The sequence below is a fragment of the Melospiza georgiana genome, chromosome 12 (assembly GCF_028018845.1).
Source record: "Melospiza georgiana isolate bMelGeo1 chromosome 12, bMelGeo1.pri, whole genome shotgun sequence".
NCBI lineage: Eukaryota > Metazoa > Chordata > Aves > Passeriformes > Passerellidae > Melospiza > Melospiza georgiana.
In genome coordinates this window covers 4,911,034-4,932,796 of record NC_080441.1, presented here as the reverse complement: position 1 = coordinate 4,932,796, position 21,763 = coordinate 4,911,034, and the positions used below count along the sequence as shown (strand labels likewise).

The window sequence follows — 21,763 nt, the reverse complement described above, 5'->3', positions numbered from 1 at the left end:
TAGCACCATGTAGGTCTCTGAACACAAAGTGCACAAGCTGAGGTGACTCAGAGGCTCCTGAGAGCACCTTCTGATTAAACCCCAAACTGCTGCACAGAGTATTAAATGATACTCATTAAAAACAGCACTCAGACTCCCTAAAATAGATCCATCCACCTAAACCCTTCTGTTCCCCTGCAGAAAAAATGTTTATTTTCTCTTTACATTTTGCTGCTGTTTGCTTCCAAGCTGCAAACTGAGTGTGAAGGGAAGGAGTGTTTCTCTGCAAACCTGAATTTCTGCACCTAATTACAGCAAAGCAGAGGCAAAACAAGACTCAGTCCCTAAAACTCTGTAGGGCAATGTGTTTGGGAACAGCTCATCCCTCCAGGAGATACCCAATGGATCAGCAGATGCTCGTCAGCATCACGGTGTGACTTCACAGGATGCAGGGAATTAAGTGCTCAATTGCCACCAAAACAGGAAGGTCCTGCTCTGCCATCCCTCCTCCCCTCCCAGGATGATGCTCCTCCTCCTGTGTCACCTCCAGCCCTGTGATCCTTTTCCACCAGCTCATTTAATTCACTACAACAAAATTTTGCAACATCCCAGCTCTCTGAATCAGCACATCAGAGGATCAAGGAAGTTCTGGCTCCTGCAGGGAGGAAGTGGCAGGGGCATGGAGTGAGGAGGGAAAGGAGGAATCACTTCAATAGCAGATGGCTCTCAGATCTCTTTAGTTCTAACACAAAACTGCTCTCAGGATCATTCTCTCGAGCACAGAGAGTTTTTCAAAGGGAAAAGGACTGGTGCTCTCTTCATGAAAGGAATGGGGGCTTTTAAATTAACTTGAAGCAGGAATTGTCACTGAAGAATCAGCCTGGCCTTCTGCTACTCCCTAAATGCTGCCCCAAACGCCACCACCCTGTCGTGTGTCTGCACAGGCACGGAGTCAAAGAATTGAAAAAGCCAGGCTGAAAAATAGCCCAGCTCTGTGATTTTAGACACAGATGTGTGTAAATGTATATGGTAAAAAATGGCATTTTTCAGATGCATCAAACCCCTAATCCCATTCACATCATTTACACAAACACCAACACACTGGGGAAGGAGGCAGAGGAAGTAATAATATCAGGCAACTGTAGGCAAGAATTGCTTAAAATGGCATTTTCAACCCAAGAAAATACATCCAACAGAGCCAGCAACAACTGCATTTTAGGAAGAAAAAGCTGGCAAGCACAGGAGACAAAGCAGGGCAAATGCAAATACACAGATATCCCAACAGGAATGGCAACAAAAGGGGGTTAATCATTAAAACAGAATTCAAGCCCAGATAAATTGAGATTCTCACCTTTTGCTGCCCTCAGGAGAGACTGGCGCCCGACACCCAGCAAAGTCTGCACCCCCAGCACACTCTGGGGGATCTCCTTGTCCAAGAGGGGTCCAAGCCTCTCACAGATCCTAAGAAGATAATCTGGGGGGATGTGTGCATTGACAGCCACCTAAACACACAAACAACACAGGCATTTGAAAAATGCTTTATTTTTCCTTCTACTGGTAGCACTTTGCTTTGTATTTAAGTGTAAAGTTACTGCAACCAAGCCTAAACCCCCTGAAAATCCTCTCAACATTAATTATACTGCTTTTTAAAGTGATGTGAAGTGTTGCAAAAGCCACATCAGAAATTTTAGGCTGTAACAGCTTAATTGTAAATTTAGGATATCCCTCAAAAAGAAACAAAAATCTCCAGTGCAGTGCTCTGCTCAAACAACTTTTTTAAAGCCTTTTTTACCTTTTAGTTCATTCTCTTCTCATTTTTTGCTTAACTGAAACACCCTTGCATTGACATCACTGTATGAAGCACATGTGTAAAAGAATAAAAACCTTAAAAATTACCTAAAATCCCAAAAAATCAATACTCAGTCTCCACTTCCCAGCTCCTGGGAGTAGGCATCTTTAAGACCCACATGTGTAGGCTCCAATTTTGTCATGTTGGGAGAACATCCTTTATTTTTCCCTTTGGACAGAGACTGAGTGACAACAGTTTTTCTGACAGTCTGTTCAAACAACAAACAAATTGTGCCTCATTATCCAGAATGTCCTGCACTGCCTGACTCCCATATTTACAAACTGGCAGGAAAAGCTCTGCCCATCAGAGCTCCTCTGACACAGCACACACAGCTCCATCCACCTCTGCCCATGGATCAGCTCCTGCCTTCCCAGTCCCAGGGATGTGCCCAGCTCCTGCCCCAGCACAGCAGAGGGAGGGAGTGTCAGGCATCAGGAAGGAGGAAAAGGTCCGTAATTCCCTCAGCCCTGCTGCCAAAACATTGTTCACTCAACTGTGTCATCAAACAGATTATTAGCACACGTTGTTGGGAATTTTTTTATTCCAATTGGGCAACAGCAGTGGAGCTACAGGACCCAGCACAGCCAGGCAGGGCTGGATACTGTCACCACCTGCACCACGAGATGGATCAAGACTGTCCACAATTCAGATTTTAACCAAAAAGGGAAATATATCTAATGAAATATACAAATTACCAGTTAATTAAATATGACTAAAAACAGTTAATTAAATATGACTAAAACCAGTTAATTAAATATGACTAAAAACTCTCCCAATGTGAATGGAACTCTTGGAGGAGAGACAGGTTCCTCCCTCTACTCATCTCTCAGTCACTGCTGCTTAAAGGATCATCTCATCAATCATGATGATTCTAAGGATCCAGAATCATCATTTTTTCAGTGCAGCAATGAGAAGCCTGATAAATGCATTACCATGTTCTCATTCCAAGACTTTCCATCCTGTGAGTGAGCACCAAGGAATGACCCTGCGAATGCTCTCCTGCACTGACAGGGTTCTCCAGTCATTTCAGCTTTTTTCCCTAAAATCAGAGTTCTGAAGTTATATCAGCACCTTCCTGGTGGTACAACCAGTGAAGTTCAGTGTATGAGCATGGATTGTGTCTCACTGTAAATGATGGGATATAACAGAAGTTTAAATGAGAGAAAAGGATTATCCAAACTTTGGTATTTCCCTCTTATTCTGACTCATTCCTGAAACAATGCAAATATGCTTATGCTACAAAATAATTTACAATGCTGCAGTAGCCTCCCTTCAGTGTGTAAGATTTCTGAAAGGGAAGTTCTAGAGAGAGAATCTGCATTTAAGCAAAATCTGAATATGAAATTCTTATTTCCATCTCTGATAACCAGCAACAAGCCCCTCAGTCACCAACTGCCAACAGTGATGCATCAACCTTAAGGTTAAAAGGTCAAAAAGACCAACCTAGAAGCTCTGAAGTTTTACTTCCAGAGCACCAAAAAACCCCAAACCATACCATTCTCACTGGAAATGTAAAAAATCCAAACCATTTTCCCAGTGTAGCACAGCAAACACTGCCCTGTTCACCCTGGAGCTGGTTTGGGAGTTTCACCCTATTCTGTACCTTGGAAGGTGCTGAATTAAGACTGGCAGCAAATATCCCACTGCAGAGACAGAGCCCAAGGTGCTCCACGAGCACTCCTGACTACCTCCAAAATGGAAAAGGACTTGGTGGCTCAAAGATGAAGGCACAGTTTTATATGGAACAGCAAAGAGCAAACACGGACACACGCGGGGCCCGACAGCATTCCCTGATCTAACTTCTTTCTTTCCCTGCACATTTCCTTGTTTCTACAACCCACAACAGCCCCAAATAAGCAGCCCTTAATCTGAATATTAGCACTGCTGTTACTAACAAACAGCTCCATAGGCAGGCAGCAAGAGCAGCAAATTCTCCTGGTGACTTTTTTCCATAATAACTTCCAGAAAAAAATGCTTAAATCACAGCCCAGAGCTAAACAAGCAATTCTATTTTCAGGTTCCCAGAAGAACTTGAATCAAAAATCCTTCTTTTCACCTCTGAGAGAGTTGTAAATGGGTTTTAAGTATTTTTCTAGAACATGAAAGCTGCAAACATCCAGCTGAAAACAACCAACATTTCCCAGATCAGATTTTCCTTAAAAGAAGGATGGAAGAAGGCAAAGGTACAGCTACACCTCTTAGTGTGTGCTTGTCCAAATCCCACGTGGCAAAATGAAACAGCAGCAAGGATATTACCAGCTCCTCCAATATATTAGAAAAGATTTTGAAATATAATTAGAAAATATTTTAGAAAATAATCAGAAAACTGGAAAAAATTAGAGATGAGTAATACAGGCCCAAACCATGCATGTTAAAATAACACAGAGCTGAAAACGTGCTAAGTGAGAACAAATGCTGCATCTTGGGATAAATCATAAAGAAAATATGGTTTGTTGCCTTAGGATGTGAAAAATCCTATAAAAGTTAAAATATGAGAGCACAAGAATGCAATAGAACCAGATGAGTTCTCTGACACAGTAACCACACAGGTACAAGGGATCTAAAAAGTGAAAGATTAAGTGAAGCCAATCTATCCTTTTTAAAAAACTCTCCCAGTCCTGACTGCTTGAGCCAGGCTGAGATAAGCTGCTCCAGTGATAAGCACAAGGAAAGAACTATTAGTGAAGTCACGTCAGGGCTGGGAGAAATTCAACCCCTGAACCTGTTCATGGTCCTGTGGTTGGAAGCATCACTCAGAGACCACGAGCTGGGACAAGCAGCTTCTGGATCCCTGAAACCAAATCCCCTGGTGTGACTCTGATCCCTGTTTGGACAATGCTCTCCGGCACAGGGTGGGATTTTTGGGGTGTCTGTGCTGGGACTGGGGCTGGATTTGATGATTCTTGTGGGTTCCTTCCTCAGGAGTCTGTGATTCTACAGCTGCTGACAACTCCTCCTCCAAGGAAGGGAACAAACAACCCAAAAAAGACTCTTTGTGATTACTGCTTAAAGTAAGATGTCTGTTTTGACAGAGATGGGAACCAGGGAGCTCTGGGAACCATCTCTTTTGGGAAGCCCCGTGGAACATCTCCCCAAAGCACAGATTGGAGGCAGGAGCTGCAGGCTGGAACGTGGCAGTGACACGGCCCTTGGGAGGCTGCTCTGTCCCCATTCCTGCTGGGCAGGCCCAGCTGGGCCTCAGCACTGGATTTTTCTCCTCCAGGTAGTCATCCAACACTTCCTTCATTTGCCAAAATAACCATCAATTAAGAATCCATTGACAACTGTATCAAAAAGCAGTGGAGGAGGCCAAGAGGCCCAGGCAGCTGAGCAAGCAGGAAATTACTGACAACCTCAAACAGGGAATCTCAGCAAAAGGAAGCTCAGACACTGGACCTGCCAAAGATGCCAGCAATATGCAAATAGACTGGAATTAAAAAAGCCTTTACCCACTGGGGTCCCCAGAGAGAACAGGTTGGAACGACCATGCTACAGATGACATTTTCCTGAGGTGACAAAACCGTAACATCTCTGCGCTGCTAATGCTGGGATTGGCAGGATCTATAAATACCAGCACCTCGGACTCAGGGCTAGTTTTAAATCAATGCAGATGGGCAAGGCAGGAACTCGGAGCCAAATCCCATAAGCTGTTCCATACCAGCACAGCCACTCATGGATGCAAACTCCCCACTCTCCAACAACAGCTGATTTTCTGTTTTGCCTGGAATGACGTGTTTTTCAGCACAAAGACTAAACCAGGCTGAGCCAGAAGACTCAGCCCATCAGAAAGTTCTTAAAACCAGAGCAGAGCCAGTCACCTTTATCAGGAATAAACAAAGATAATGTGGAACAGCAGGTCACTGGAGACTGTGCTGATAATCGGGAGTCATTCAGCTCAACTCATCTGTAGAGCAGCTGACTCCACACCGAGCTGCTGTGGCTCATTTAAAACCAGAGCACTAATTGCCTGCAAGTTGGACACACTTCAGACCTTCAAAAGGCCGGGCTGGATGGGGTTTGGAGCAACCTGGTTTAGTGGAAAGTGTCCCTGCCCATGGCAGGGGGTGGAATGGGATGGGCTTGAAGGTCCCTCCCAACCCAAACCAGTCTGGGATTCTGGGATTCTGTGATTCACAGACCCTTCCCTTTACAAACACGTGTCTCAAGACCATCAGTGAGAAAGTAAAACCATTGTGGAGTACACCTGGAGAATTCAGCCTGGAGATGAGGGGAATCATCGGGGGCTGCAGCTCCTGCTGAGGGGCAGCTCCAATCTCTCTCCCTGAGAGAGGGAACAGGACCCAGGGAATGGCTGGAAGTGTGTCAGGGACATTGAGGTGGAGATCAGGGAAAGGTTCTTCCCTTAGAGGGTGTGTTGGCACTGAAAAGGCTCCCCAGGGAATGGTCACAGCCTCAAGGCCCCCAGAGCTCCAGGAGGGTTTGGACAACGCTCACAGGGTGTGATTTTGGGGTGTATGTGCAGGGCAGGAGTTGCACTGATGGCCTTCCAGCTCAGGACACTCTGTGACTCTGTGATTAGCTAGACAGGCACAGCCACATGCTGCAGGCAAAAAAAGTGTTCCAACGTGAAAATAAACAGGAAAAACAAAGGGAACACAAATGCATTCTGTGTGGTTCTGCTCCATAGGTACAATTCTTATTAGCGTGTCTTAAATTACTCATCTGCCCTGTGATACCTGATATTTAAAGTAAAAGATTAAGTTTATTAAAAAAAAAAAAGGAACAAAGGAATCTCAGTGAGCTTTCAGATCTTGCCTAAAAACTCGAGTGAAGTGGGAGTAAACATTCCCTAGATAAAAACCATCCAGTGGCCATTGGGCTGCTCCATCTTTATCACTCCCAAAAGCCCAGGAGCAGTAACAGCATACTCAGTGCTCACAGTATTGGCATATTTTCTGAAAAACACCACTCAGAACCTGGACAGCCACACTGAGGATGGAAAACAAAGCTGAAACAACAGAACAAGAAATACTCTGTCTGAATATTGGGCACACAAACAAATCAGACTTCTCTGGGTTGTAAACTCTCACAAATTCAATTACCTGCCTGACCAGAGTAGCTGCACCACCCAGCTGAGATTGTAAACGATTTTGGGTTTCTGGCTGTAAAAAGCAGAAATGGGTTGAAAAAAGCCCTTTTACCTCCAACTGCTGGCATCTCCAATTTAATTCTGGTTCATTATGTGCCTGAGATAATTAAAAAGAAGGTTGGAGTGCTTTGTGTTCTTCATAACCCTGGCTCTGTTCTGAACATGGCATTCAGACATCCAGCCAGTCCTGAAGTCGAGGAGCTCAGGTTAATAAACAATCATATGCAGCCAAAAGTCCAAATTCCAAACATAGCAAACCCTAAGCAATGAGGGAGAAAAGGCCTTTCTTCAATATCCTTAACACTCTGAGGATTCAGACAGAAACTCAGCTCATCCCACCTGGCATCAACCTGTCTCACTGTAATGATTCATTTATAATCCTGGTCCTTACTGAAAACCATGAGAAACAGTCAAATAATACTAGATAAATGGGCAAACTAAAAGCATGGGTTAGTGCTGATTAGTTTAAGACACAGGAAAAAAATTTAAATTTAATTATTATATGAGTTTATACAGAAATAAAAAATTTCCCATTAACTCCAAAACTCACTTCAAAATGGTTTTTCTCTTGTTTCTGAAATGTTAAAGAAAAGTACATGTTTACACACATATTTAAAAAATTATTTTAAGGTTTTAAGGCTTTTATGTATGTGCTACAGAGAATGAAAGGAAAAAAAATTGTATGTCAATCAAAGTGATACGCAAAACCACTCTGACACCAGACTGCACACTGGCACTGCTAATATTCCTCCTGGATATTGGGTGCAGTACCATGCTAAACCTGAGACAGCCCACAGTTAGATTTCAGATTCTCTAGGAAGACCATAGAGCACTAAAATCTATTGAATGCAGAACTTATTTTATGTCTGCTCACTCGATTTACAGTCCCAGAATTATCCACAAGAGGTGTGAGGAAGCCCAGCTTCCACCTGAAATTCTGCATAGGCTTTAGAAAGGGAAAGGCAGCTGGTCCAAAGGTCTGCTCTGGGCACAAGTTCTGTCCACACCTGAGCTCCTAACGTTGCTAAAGTGGCAAACCAGCTCCTGAGCCAGATGCAGAGGAGTTTGAGCAACAGCCATGGCAAAATCCCACGTCACTATTGCTCCATGGGAGCGGGAGAGGCCAGGACGTGCTTTCCATTCCTGGCAGGTGAGTGCCAGCGCTGGGCACAGGTACCAGGGCTATAAACGCTATGGGGAAGTTTACAGCCGTCCAACTGCAGAGTGCTACATCAGCGCCACACGTCACTGCCCTGAGATCCCAGAAATGAAAGCAAGGCCGCCCGGACGCTTTGGAAAAGGACTGGAACAGCTTCAGTTCTGTCACTTTCACACGGACACATCTCGAGGTGCGGGGCCCAGGGCCACCCCCCAGCCCCGGCCTTGCGGAGGGACTGACCTTCCTCAATGACACACATTCAAGGGTTCAGCACTTAGCCAAAACAGCCACTCGGTGAATTTCACCGGCATTTAACAGCCACAACACCACACTTCCTAACCCCTCCTTTCCTGCCTGACAGCAGGCCCAGACGCCGCGGAGAGGGGCGGGTTTCGCGCAGGCCGCCGCAGGCCGGGAATCCCTGACCCAGCCCGACAGCGCCGGGCCCGGCGGCACGTCCGGCACGTCCCCCCACGCCGGGCCGCGGCAGCGCGGCCGAGCCCGGCCCGGAGCGGGGCAGCCCCGGGGGCGCGGGCGAGGCGGCGGCGATGGCGCGGGGGGACCGGGGGGGACCCGCGCCCCGCGCCCCCCGCCCCGCCGCGGCGCCGCCGCAGCCAATCAGGGACCGCCTCACATCGCCGCGCACCGCTCCCCGCGTTGTAAGGCGCAGCGCCATTGGCCGCGCCGGGCCCCGGTGCGTGCCCTCGGATAACCCCCGGCCCCACAATAGCGCGGCGCGGCCGCTCCGCCGGTGCCACCGGGCGGCCCACGGGGGTCTCACCGGCAGCCCCCGGCCCCGCCGCGCCACCGCTCCCCACCCGCCCCTCCGCTCCGCACCCCGCGGCCCGCCGCGGCCTCGGCGGGGCGCAGCCCTAGTGGGGGGGACACACACACACACGGGGCGAGGGGGGAGACGCGGCGCCCGGTGCGGCGGCGGCGGCGCCGGCGCGGGGGGCGGAGGGAAGTTGTCGGAAAAGTCAAGAGTGAAACTTGTCTCACCAGGTCTTCGAAGCTCCGGCGGTGCTCCTTGCCCTGCCAGTCCAGGCGCCGCGGAATGAGCTGCGGGAGGGACACGGGGACGGGGGCGGCCGTCAGCGCGCGAGCGACCCCTCCCCGGGGAGCACCCCCGGTGCCCGCCCGCGCCCCCCGGGATGGAGCCCCCCGGCCGCTGCCCCCGGCCCCGCCGCGGGGCAGCCGCGCTCCCGCCGGGTGTCCCGGGCGGAGATGGGCTGGGTTAGACGGGGCAGGGCAAACGCCGACCCCGCCGTCCTGAGGGCTTCCCCCGTCCCGCCGGGGCAGGCGCCTCACCTGGTGCTCCTCCAGCTCCTCCACCAGTACCTGGGGACAGAGGGACACACAGACACACACACAAAGGACGTGAGTCCGGCGACCGCAGCGCAGCGGCTCCGCCGCCCCGTCCCGTCCAGCCCCGTCCCGTCCCGTCCGCCGCCCGCCCGGCCCGGCCGGAGCGCCGGCTCCGCGCTCACCTGGGCGGATTTCTTGCAGGGTCCGGACTGCAGGAACCGTGCGATCAGGTAGTAGAGCTCTGCGGAGAGGCGGGGGAGAGCGGGTTAGACACGGTTAGAACGGAGGGGGTGCGGAGCGCAGCCCCCGCCGCCAGCGATACCCACCGGCTTCCAGCTGGGTCGGGGCGGCCGCCGCCGCCATCCTCCTCGGGAGGGGGAGGGGAGGTGGCGGATGGCGCCCCGGGGGGACTCGGCTCCTAGTGCGGGCGCAGCCTCATGCCGGAGCGGCGGTGCCGGTGCGGGGCGCGGGTCCCGGTGCGGGTGCGGGCGCGGGTCCCGCCCGGGCTCATCGCGGCTCCGCGGACCGAGCGCCGCCGGCACCGCCCGCACCGCCGCCGCCCGCCGCCGGGGGGCGCGCGCGGCAGCGCCGGGCGGGCGGGGGGGCAGGAAGGGCGGGGCGGTGACGCGCCGCGGGGGGGCGCCCGCCACTTCCGGGCGGCGGCTGAGGGAGGAGGAGGAAGAGGAAGGGCCGGGCCGGGCCCGGAGAGCCGGGATGTGCCCGAGGCGTTCGGGCACCGTCACGGCGCTGCGCTGGGCCGGGCTGTGCTTTAGAGGGCCCGGGAGCCGTCACGGGGGAGCTCTAACGGTTTCTGTCCTCGCGGGTTCCGCCCTCAGCGCTCCCGGGTGTCCCCGCCTCGGCCCTCAAAGCTCCGGCCCTCACGGCTCCAGCCCTTCCCAGCCCTCATGGCCGCAGTGTTCTCGGTCGTGGCCTCCTCCCTGGCAGCGCCTGGGAAATGGAGGTCCATGTGTGCCTCATATGAAGTAGTTTTTAAGAGGAGGAAGGGATTCAGGAATCTTAGAGATCCTGTCAAGGGTAGGGGGATGGAGCCCACGCGTGTGCCATGGAGGGGACACAGGATTGCTCAGTGAGGAGGTGACAGCGCCTTCCGGGCTACCGGTAAACAAGGCCTGGCTGCAGAGAAGTGTCTCAGGTTGGGGTGGCCTTAGGAGTTAAAAATATTTGCTCCCAATGACCGGAAAATTCCAATGTGATGGATACAGCACCTCTTCTCAAGGAATGAAGGGGTCAGGGTCAGAATAGATCGTTTTAATGGAAATAAATATTTTTCCATGGGATGCATCCTGTCAGAGCTCCTGAAATCGGTGTCACTTCAGCAATGAGTTGCTAAAACGCATCAAGTGAATTGTATTTTATCTCAAGTATCTGACATTTGGTGTTAGAACTCCAGTGTAAAAACCACTGTCATCATGGCATAACAAAGGACAGCCTCTCCTCATGCCTGGAACACAGAGAGCTGAATCACTGTGAGTCGATGCTCTGGTAATATTAAGAATAAATTCAGATTGAGCACATATTTATAGCAGCTGCTCAGGACTGGGCTTGCTGTGGAGCACTGGCTCAGTTTTGTTGCTGTGCAGTCATGGTGCAGTCCCTCCTGCTGGCAGCTCCACAGGATGCCTCCAGGCACCCAGGGAGAAGGATTTGGGGATTTGGCATAAAGCTGCTCCACATAATTCACCTGTACTCACCTGCCCCTTATCCACCTGTGGAAGTTATTTTGTGCCAGGAGCTTGAATTAACTGGGTGATTTGTGGACCTTGTTTCCTCTTCATCATCCTCTAAAGTTCTTGAGTTCTTAGTGACTGTTGAGAGGATCCCAGAATGGTTGGTGGAAGGGACCTTAAAGCCCACCCAGTCTCACCCCTGCCATGGCAGGGACACCTTTCCCTACCCGAGGCTGCTCCAAGCCATGTCCAGCCTGGCCTTGGGCACTCCCAGGGATCCAGGGGCAGCCACAGCTTCTCTGGGCACCCTGTGCCAGGGCCTCATCCCCTTCACAATAAAAATTTCTTCCAAATACCTCACCTAACCTTGCCCTCTGGCAGTGGGAAGCCATTCCCCCTTGTCCCAAGTCCCTTTCCATTTTTCTTGTAGGCTCCAAACAAATACTCTTGGAATGTTTTCAGGGCAGGTTCCTTGCTCAGCTCTCAGTGGACAGACACGAGGTGCCACCCCACCAAGCTGCAAATTCCAGTGGCTTCCCAATAGTAACAGCTCTCCAGCTTCCCAGCAGGACCCTGGAGCCTCCAGAGCTGCAGAGCTTTCCAGGAGAGACAGGGTGAAACTGCTGTTGTCAGAATGAGCTCCCAGGCAGGAGAAGCACACACTGATCCCACTCTCCAGACAGGTAATGTTTGTCCCACCTGTCTTCAGAGCCCAGAACTGCAAGCTCATCTTTTCATGCATGATGGGCAGGCAAAGGAGAAAACAGATGATGTTTTACAATATACCCTGAAAGTACAAATGCATCTTTCTGAGCTGAACAGAATTCCATGTCAGGGGAAAAGCAGCCCCAGAAATAGTGGCCAGCACCATGTCCTGCTGCATTTTGGTGCCAACAGCTCCACATCCATGCTCAGGTGAGAGCCCAGCAACAGCACAGGAAAGACATGGAATTGTTGGAGCAAATCCAGTGGAGGCACCAAGATGGTCAGAGGGATGGAGCAGCTCTGCTGTGAGGAAAGGCTGGGAGAATTGGGGTTATTCAGCCTGGAGAAGCTCCAGGGTGACCTAACTGTGGCCTTCCAGTGCCTGGAAATGAAGATGGAGAGAGAGTACATCAGCCTGGAGTGTCAGGACAAGAGGGAATGGCCTCCCACTGCCAGAGGGCAGGGTTAGCTGGGATATTGGGAAGGAATTCTGCCCTGTGAGGGTGGGCAGGCCCTGGCACAGGGTGCCCAGAGCAGCTGTGGCTGCCCCTGGATCCCTGGCAGTGTGCAAGGCCGGCCTGGACAGGGCTTGGAGCAGCCTGGGACAGTGGGAGGTGTTCCTGCCATGGCAGGGAATGGGGCTGGATGGGCTTTAAGGCCCCTTCCAACACAAACCATTCTGGAATTCCATGATTCTGTATTGTTTAGGAATGTGACATTTCCTTGGCACCTTTTGGTGCCTTACTGAATCTCTGCACTCATGATTTGCTTTCATTTGAGCTTGGGGGTGGCACAGGTGAAGCTGCAGCACCACCAGGCAGGATTGTTCTCTTTGGGCCTGTCTAGAGCCCATGGGGATTTCTGCAGTAAAGCCCACAAAAGCCTGGGATAGAAAATGCTCCCAAAGTAAGCTTGTGCATGCCTTGCTTGTGTCCTTCCTGCAGCATTCCAGTGGAGCCTGGCTGCTCCTTGCTTGGTGCTCACTCCAGCACCTTGGGGCAGTGCTTGGCCATGCTCGGTGTTGCTCCAGACGTGGCTCAGATGGATTCCTGCATAAGGAAGGGAGAGTGTTGGAATGCCCCAGGTGTGTCCTGTGTGTGCTGAGGGCACAGCTGTGCAGGTACAACCAGCATTCCTCCTTCCCAAACCGTTCACAGGGGACTTCCCCCAGCCTGGCTGTGGCTGGACTGTGCTGCTGTGCAGTCACTCCTGAGCCTCTTCCCGACATTCCTGACTCCCTGGCACCTCAGCTTCCCCTCCTTAACCCTCTCCCAGCTGCTCCATTACTCCCCAAGCCTGCTCCAAGGACTGTTACCGACACCTCTTCCCACCTTTCCTGGCTTTTCCCCTCCAGGAGTCATGTGTGGTGAGTAATGCCCATCCTCTCTTTCCCCAGGAGCTCCATTTCCCCACCACACGTGGGTTCTGCAGCTCCATGACTCATCTTTTTCCAGATCCTCTGCATCCAAGCAGCAGCATGCTGGGGCTGATAGTAAATCTCAGAGTGAAAGCAGGATTTTATGGATGTGCTGATTCATCTTTCCTCAGAGCAGAGCTCTGTTATGTAAATGCCAGCAGCAGCTGGTGGCAGGAGGAGGGAGAACAGACTAATGAGCCACGGAAGGATTCAGGAGCAGGGATGCTTTAAGGAAGAAGCTGGATTGTAATTGTTTCTTTCCATACTGCTATTCAAATAAAAAAACTGAAAATTTTTTGAGGGATTTTAGGAGTAGGAACTGATGACATTCAAATACCCATCGCTTCTCCCCGTTTGGTTTTGTAGGGAGTTTTACTCTCAGCTGTAGTTAAAAGTAAAACCCAAACCCCTGTTTAATTTGGCTACAAAATTAAATGAACTTTTCTACAATTAGCTTGTAAAACCAGGTAAAGGTGTCTCTCTCATTTTTTATTTATGATTATTCTGCCCTCATGAGCCAAATCCTACTTTAGCCATGTGTGAAAACAGAATTGTGGTTTAGTATAACCAGAAATGTACAGTTAAAATCAAAAAAAAAGAAAGTTTAGAGTAGAATTGTGTAGATGTGGTAGGTTTACCTGCATTGTACCTTTCCAGTAAATGTAGGTAAGGATTCACATGCCTGAATTCAGCTGGATTTAAACGCTGGAACAAATTATGCATTTTTGGCTTTTTTAAAAGAATATTTTCTGTGTACATTTCATAAAATACCCCCGAGTTGGAAGCAACCCACGAGGATTTCTATGAACATTCTGCTCATCTTGGGTCTTTCATCTGGAGCTAAATGACAAATAAGGATGGTAGTTAAATGTAATCCAAGTTTTTGTTTAGCTGATTCAAAAATAAGAGTTGTTCAGAAGGAATTCAGGAGTTGGTGCCTTGTGCTACACAGCTGTGATTAAAGGAGTATTGAAAAGTCCAAGCTTATTTTAAGATCTTTACACAGAAAAACCTCAAATTTTGATATCATAGTTTATTTTAAAAAATAAATGAGATGCAAAATAATTAACACTAATTACAGTTGCTGAAGTACAGGGCTTATGTGTGCAAACCAACATCCTGTTTTTGCAGGAAAAATCTCCAAGTTCCCACTCCTTCCTGTGGTTCTCTTCCTCGACAAGAGCTGTTAAATAATATCTAAATAGCTGTTAGATATTACACAAGATCTGCTCTAGGGTTTTTGCTATTTTTAATAATTTATTATTTAATTTCTCTGCTGCATCGTTCCAATCATTCCTCTAGATGGTGCCAGACACCCAAGAGTTGGGAGCGACATTATCCCATAGGAAGGCGATGGAGGACGAGCCAGGACGCCGCTCGCCTTTGTTTCTAAATTCTACCTTGCAGCAGTTCATCTTGTTGAAAAATTACTTGTTCTGGTGATGTAAATATGATGAGTTTTTTCCTTTTGAGAATTCTAAAATCCATTCAGCCTAAATTCCACCTTGCTGGAGCAGCGTCATCCCTTGCTCCGTGGGCTGATCCATATCTCACGTTCCTTATGGCAGCCATTAGCTGCTGGGAGCTGGGATCAGTGCGTGCAGCCCCGCTGCGACTGGGGAACTGAATCTGCCTGGTTTGCAGAGCAGTGACATTTCTGGCTATTAGCTAAACATTCCTCCTTATCTCTGTTTCACCCAGAAATGCCAAATCCAGCTGTGGGTGGAACTCCCAGGAAAAGGGGTGGCTCTGTGTCCCTGTGTGCTCTGGGCTCTGCCAGCAGAAGGACCGGGGCAATGATATCAGTGCCAGGTCCATCCTCAGCATCTCTGAATTCCAACTTTGTACCTCAGAACCCCCAAGTTGTATAGCAGCAAATTTACTACTGGGTGTAAGTGACCAGGTAGGTTTTGTTATTGCTGCTGTCACTTCTGCACCCTGCACAATCCCTGTCTAAGGGCTCATTCTGACCTGTGGCCCCTGCTTGGGATCAAGCCCTTGTTCCCAAACTTTTCCAGCTTCTCCTGATGTACCCTGGCTGCTGCCAGTCCAGGGGTCCCCTGCACAAGGATCTCACCCCAAAAATACCACCTGATATCACTACTGGGCTAATTCAGCAACTTTAAGTCATGCTAAATATTTGTAAATAATCCTTTGATGTTTTCTTTGTGATTTTTTTAGGTTTTTAGGGCCAAATCCTGCATTTTTGGCTTCTCTTGGAAGCCTGGGCACAAAGCACTTGACTGCAGCTGGGAATTCATCACCTCTCTCCCTGGACATGCAAATTTTACTGGAACTCCCTCAGCTAAGTAAACAATTTTAATAAAATTACATCCCTCTGTATCCCATACCCTTTTCCATAAAGTTTTGAGAATGTTTGTGTTTTAATTGTATTTCTCATTTTCAAATATCAGAAATATAAGGAAGGAGTGCAGTAGGGTTTTTACAGCGCTGCTTTTATTGAAATAAAAGGTTATAAAACATTTTGATTAATTTTTTTTTTATTTATTGATATCCCTAACAGGCAGACATTGTAAATAAGCTCATTAATACTCTTTAAATACAGCCTTATAAAATTAATTCTCAATTACTGCATGAGGTGATGGATTAGGAAAATGTCCCATGTAAATTTGCTCACAGGAGTATGAGTTTGGAATGAACTTTCTATGTCACTAATCATGGAATCCAAGGATGGGATTTTGGAACATTTCTCAAAGTGCTGTCCCATACAGGAATTCTCTTCCCATTATCTTTACTTATTGATTATAAAGCCTCTTTTTGTGATCTTCAATTTGGGGTGATGTCTCCCTCTTATCCCTCATAAGGAAAAGCTTTAACATGGAAGCTTCCATAAAGTCCTCTGCAGTAAAGTGACCCCATATTTCATTTAATTCTTGCACTTCCATCATTTAATGGACATTCACATTCTCCTGTGGCTGTCCAGCTTTATATCTCTGGGAAAAGTCTTTCCCCTGATGTCCTCAGGAGTTCAGATTTCAGAATCTCTTTTTATTTTTGGCCTTTAATTATTAGGGCTTGAGACATAACTTGCTACAATATGTTTTGTGTGTCATCTTGATTTGGAGAGGCCTTACATTCTTGGAAGGTCCTTTAAAGTGTTTTTTTTTTTAATCAAAGGAGTAATTTAATTTAATTTAATTTAATTTAATTTCCAGTGAGGTGGTTTTCAACACCTGCAAGTTCTTGCCCTGTTGGCTGTTCCCTTTCATTTCTCTTACACCAATAAAATTCTATTAAGAATTTATGAAGTCCCCAAGTTCTGTGTAGTTGAGTTTCTGCTGAAAAACCACCATAGGTGGAAGGTGAAGCTGTGAAGGCACATGGTATCTGTCAGGACAGAACTGTGCATCATCCTTATTTCTCTGAGATTTTCTTTGTTATCCCTGGATTATAATGGCATAAGTGTGGAATATGCTGTAGAGGTGGAAAAAAGCTTCTCCTGTTTGTTCTCCACATTGTCCTTGAAGTCTAAAGGATCTGCCATTTCCTGTGGAGGATCCTCCTCTCTCCATGTGTTTCCTGATGTCTCTGGACACCATTCTCCCTCCTGCTCTGTGCAGCCAGCAGATCTCAGTCCCTTCATTTTTTTCCTCTCTTTGCTCCTTCCTCCTGCTTGCTGACTGAGGTTGTTGCAGGTAACACCTTTCAGACCTTGACTTTTTTCCAAACCCATCTTCCATCTTGACTTTGCTGCTGCCTATGGACTCTGCCAGCCCCCCATGTCCTTGTGTTTGGGGGTTTTGTCCTTGCTGACTCTAGGATGCCTCTGGAATGGCTGAAGAACATTCCCATGGGAGATACAGTGCATCCTGAAATGAGACATGGAAAAATCCCATTGAGAGTGATGCTGTCCTCTTGGTGCAGGTTTCAAGCAGGTATTGGAGAAATCCTGGGAGCTGAGAACTGAGGGAGGGATTTAGGAGACCAGAGGCTCGTGAGATGCATCAAGACTCTTGAAAGCGTTGTTTTGTCTTTCTTGAACATGTGGAAAACAAACCAGGCTGCAGCACTCCCTCCCTGTCAGGAGAAGAAAGGAGCAGGACGAAATCTGTTGTTGGAATTTCCCTCCAGCAGCACTTCCATCCCTCCCAGCCAAGGGCAGTTGGGGTGAGCCATGGCCATGCTTGGAGGACTCATCCCAGGGGATCTGGGTGTCCCAGAGCTGCTTTGTTCCCTGCAGCCCCACCCACCCCCTCAGCTAAAAATGACATTTTTGACCAACTGCTAAAGCCTCCTGCTCCTGCTTTAATGTTAATTTTGGGAGTTTTCAACTGGACTCTGAGCTACCTCCTTCAGGAATCCACGTGGCAGCCCCGAGGTCCAGCCCCATCTGGGTGACAGAGTTTGTTTCCTTTGGCAATGTGGATTTAACAACCAGGCTTCCAGCCCTGGGAGTCATTTCCCTCAAATAGCTGCAAAATAAATGATGGGACATTTTCCAGTGCAGTGCTGCAACCACCCAAAACACCACTGTAGAATTCACAGAGGCCAGGCAGAGCGAGTGCATTAAGCAAGGCTTAGGGGGATTATGGAATTAAATTGGGAGCCCCTTCCACCCTTCCCCCAGTCAAAGACATTCGGAAATAAATATTAAAACAGGGTGTTAAAACAATGGCTTTGGCTAAAACCTCTGCAGGCAAAGAGCCTTGTTGTGGGGGCTGTTGCTGAGCTGTGGACCAGGCTGTGTTCCAGAGGGTTTCCATCAGGGAGCCGGGGTGATCTCAGGAACACCAAAGGCATGGCTGGAATGGCTCTGCTTCCCAAATCCCCTGTGCACAGGAGAAGTGCCCCAGCCCCTCATACAGCTCTGGAATTTGCCTCCCCTCCTCTGGACCCTGCTGCTGCCTTTGGCATTCCTTATCCTCTGCCTGCACTTCCCAGCTCTGTCCTTTCCTGTGATCAGTGCACCCTGCTCCTTTCAGGGAGAGTTTGTGCAATGAAAGCTTTGCTTTAATCTGGGCTGGATTTAGCCAGATGCTGCAATCCTGGGAAGGCTTACATAGGGCTCAGGTCTGCCATGGGAATGTAGCCTTGATTTGATAATCTGGCAATGGTTTATTTAAAATTAAAAACATAGAAAACCTTTGAAACAGCTTTTTTTTGAGCTCTTTTGGCCTTGCAGTACAACAGGCACCCTGGCTCTCAGTTACATATAGGGCCTGGCACCCATGAAATAGGTTTTAGGCTAATGAGGCACACTCTGCCTGCTTTAATTAAATTAATTAGAGCCAAAAAAAGGCATTTTCCATTAAAAGTCTTTAGCATCATAATAACACAATGAATTTAAATATTTAATATAAAAATACACAAAATTAAATATTAATTTCCAATACACTTACAGAGTCCATTTGACCAAATAACCCCACAAATATTCCCTTACCAGAGAATCCCATTTCTTTACATCTCTATTAACATAATTACAGACCTTTGTATTTAAAATCTTTATTTTAGTGTAGTTCTCCTGGTAATAAATCTATGAGACACCTGTGCAGCAAGAAATAGGATTTACAGAGATTTTAAGCTTTTGGGAGCAAACACAGTTTATTCTTTCCTGTGTCAAGACCTGGGGTAGATGAGCACAGTGACACCAGAGGCAGCTGAGTGTATTAATTAGTGCTAATTAATAAAGCTACCGGGTTCTTTGACCTTCTCACAGCACTGCATGGGTGGAGGAGGAAGGATAAGGAATGAGCAGAGGAAAATCCTTTTGGTCAGAGTTTTTCCATGCCTGCCTCTCCTCTCTGACTCCCCCAGGTCCTTGTCCCCCTGTGCCTTGGCAGGGAGTGGTGGCAGCTCATCCTGCGGGCTGGAATCCCAGGGAATCCTGCAGCCCCCTGGGAAGCTGCTGCCCAGGAAGGGGCTGGGGATGCTGACTGCTTGTGACAAGTCTTGCCTGGGAGAAAACCAACACGGCAGCGGTTGGAAACCTGAATGATGTCACTATGGCAACAAAATAACTCACCTTAAAATAAAATGTGCATTGGAAGCAACCTCATGTGCTCAGGGAACACAGGGAGGAAGGTCCTATTTTTTATGTGTATATATTTTTATGTTTATGTATTTTTTATTATTTTTTCAACTTCCTGAATTCCCTGTTAGCAGATGCTGATGCAGATGTAAGAATTATTTTAATTTCTCTCAGCAATGAAATGAAAGAGAACATGACCAGAGCTCCAGAAGAAGGAAAAATGTGTTTGCTGGAGGGCAGGAAAACCCTGGAGCTGTTGATAACTACAAGGCATTCTGATGTATGTGAGATCCAGTCTATCAATATCTGCAGCTCACCCCAGTGATTTGGGACTAATTATTGCTAATAGTTTTCATGAACATAGCCCATCCCTTTCCAGCAATCCCAGACTCCATTTCCATATTTGTTCTTTTCAGACAGGTTTGTTTTCCCCTTGATTCTGCGTTAAATAACAGCAACAGGTGGAAATGTAGAGATTTCTCTGGAAATTCCAAACTCTCCCTGGCTCTTTTTATCCCATGAGCATCCCAGCCAGCTTAGAGCTGTGGTGATTCAGCCACAGTGCTGCTGGAGAGATGTTCCCAAGTTTTTCATAATCCTGGATGCTTTTCAGACTGGAGTGGGTGACTTTGCCCAGCTCTGTGTGAAGGAGGCTGGGATGGGCAGTGCAGTGGTGGGGTGAGGCTGTGAGCTGTGCCAAGCTCTTTGCTGAGAGATCCAACCCTGACAGCAAAGAGGAGTCATCCTCATCCTGTCAGGCTTTTCTCCTGCTTGCCAAAGGCCAGGAGCATTTATGGGATGAAGCATAAGGCCATGGAAAGCCCAGCACCCCTGATCTGGTCCTGCAGCGACCCTTGACTAATCCAGGGTAAAAATAGAAACACAAATTGTCTGGTGTTTCACTGGGCAGCAGAAATCCGGCAACGCTTGAGTTTGAATCATCCAGATGATGCTCTGCAAGAGGGGGATGTTGCTCTGGAAATCCCACTGATCCCCAGGGGCTGATCCCCAGGGAAATCCCACTGATCCCCAGGGACTGGAATCATGCTCCAGGTGGAGAGATGCTCCCAGTGCTCCAGCAGGAAGGGCAGGGCTGGAGCTGGAGCTGTTTGAAGCCGAGCAGAGGCAGCCTGCATTGGCACTGTGCTTGCCCAGCGTGTGTGTGCTGGGGACAGAGCACCTGCCTGGCAATGGGCAGAGAAGTGCCAAAGGCTCCACAACCACAGGTTTTCCCATGGTTTTTGCAAAGTTCAGCTCATTTGTAAAAACTGTGGAAAGCCCAAAACATCCCAGAAGGAATCGTCAGCAACCACAGCTGCATGAGCAGCTCTGGACTTCCAGTTCTTGCAGTGCAAAAATAAATACATTTATAGAACAACTGTATTTTATATAATATAATACTTATATAATGTATAATTCTCTATTATAATTATATTATATAATATCATAATTTTCCTCCCTATATCCCATTTTCTGAGAGCTTTGCACCCAGTTCAGTGGCAGTGAAAATAATTTACTTCCAACTGCTTCTTCTACAGGAAACCAGAAAAAGTGGATTAAAAGGAATGAGGTTATGGAGCATGAAAAAATATTCCAAAACAACTATGGAGGAGGAAAGAGGAGTTTCTGTTCTGACCCTGGGTGAGTTCAAGGGGGTACTTTGGATACCTGGGTGCCAAATAATGCTAATAATTGAGGCTGTCACATTTTGACGTCATCAGCACAGCATCCAGACGCTGCCTCTCTCCTTCCCATCGGTATTTCCTTGCAGTCCCACATTCCCTGCAGCCTCTGCTCATTGGGAGAGCAGGGAATCGCTGCTGCAGCTCCCTGCTCCCGGCAGCGCGGGAGGGATGAGCCGAGATTGAAATCGTTCCCTACCATTGATGTCAGGACGACTCCAAGACCGGCTCCGGCTCCATCCACATCACTCCTACACCCCATCTCTGCAAGGAAAAGTAATCACTTGTCTTACCTCCGGGTTTAATTAGTCCCTGCTCCGGGGCTAATTAGGAGCGCGGTCCGCGCCGAGGTCGGGGCCGGAGCCCTCCCCTCCCTCTCCCGTTCCCGCTCCCGCTCCCGCTCCGTGCCATCTGCCATTGCCATGACACTGCCTTTGCTTTGCTTTTCACGGCTGGCTGGGCGCGCTGGATGCGCGGGGTAATGGGGCTATTTTTCCCCCCTTGGTCTTTGGAAAAGAAATAATAATACTAATAAACCCAGTGGAATGGCTGGAACTGCTGCACACTGCCCTTTTCCTTCCCACTTGTGAAGCTTTTTAGCATTCAGTTTTCCAGCAATTGGGAGGAAAATTGCCCTGAAAGAAAGAAAGAAAGAAACAAAAATCTGTGTTATTTTTTAAACACCCCCCCCACACCCCCCGCGCCACACAGGCAGCTGCAGAGAATTTCTCTTCCAAAGGGATGATGTAATGGGCTTTGTCAGCCAATGCTGGAATGAATAAAACCCGAGACCCGAAATCCATCCAGGCTTTTGATGAAACTCCTGAGGTTCCTGGAGCAAGTGGTCGCCAAAATAGGCTGGAACTGCTGGGTTTGTCAT

The 21,763-nt window shown here is 48.4% G+C and overlaps 2 protein-coding genes across 2 annotated transcripts in view; one reads left to right on the top strand and one right to left on the bottom strand.

Annotated features, from left to right (window-relative positions):
- The window catches only part of BRWD3 (bromodomain and WD repeat domain containing 3), a 51,428-nt gene extending 41,602 nt beyond the window's left edge, over nt 1-9,826 (bottom strand). The window contains exons 1-5 of the mRNA XM_058032354.1: nt 9,729-9,826; nt 9,585-9,643; nt 9,406-9,435; nt 9,097-9,156; nt 1,331-1,481 (exon numbers count right to left, since the gene is read on the bottom strand). Coding sequence (XP_057888337.1) covers nt 1,331-1,481; nt 9,097-9,156; nt 9,406-9,435; nt 9,585-9,643; nt 9,729-9,765 — 337 coding nt within the window. The 5' untranslated portion in view covers nt 9,766-9,826. The remainder of the gene's footprint in view (nt 1-1,330; nt 1,482-9,096; nt 9,157-9,405; nt 9,436-9,584; nt 9,644-9,728) is intronic.
- Nucleotides 9,827-9,839: 13 nt separating this feature from the next.
- LOC131088681 (uncharacterized) lies at nt 9,840-21,225 on the top strand. Its single transcript, XM_058032926.1, has 9 exons — nt 9,840-10,166; nt 10,239-10,437; nt 13,091-13,161; nt 14,559-14,656; nt 14,914-15,115; nt 15,394-15,521; nt 19,376-19,481; nt 20,740-20,842; nt 20,973-21,225. The coding sequence occupies exons 1-9, from the start codon at nt 9,840-9,842 to the stop codon at nt 21,056-21,058; spliced, it is 1,320 nt and encodes a 439-aa protein (XP_057888909.1). The 3' UTR covers nt 21,059-21,225.
- The last annotated feature ends 538 nt before the right edge of the window (nt 21,226-21,763 follow it).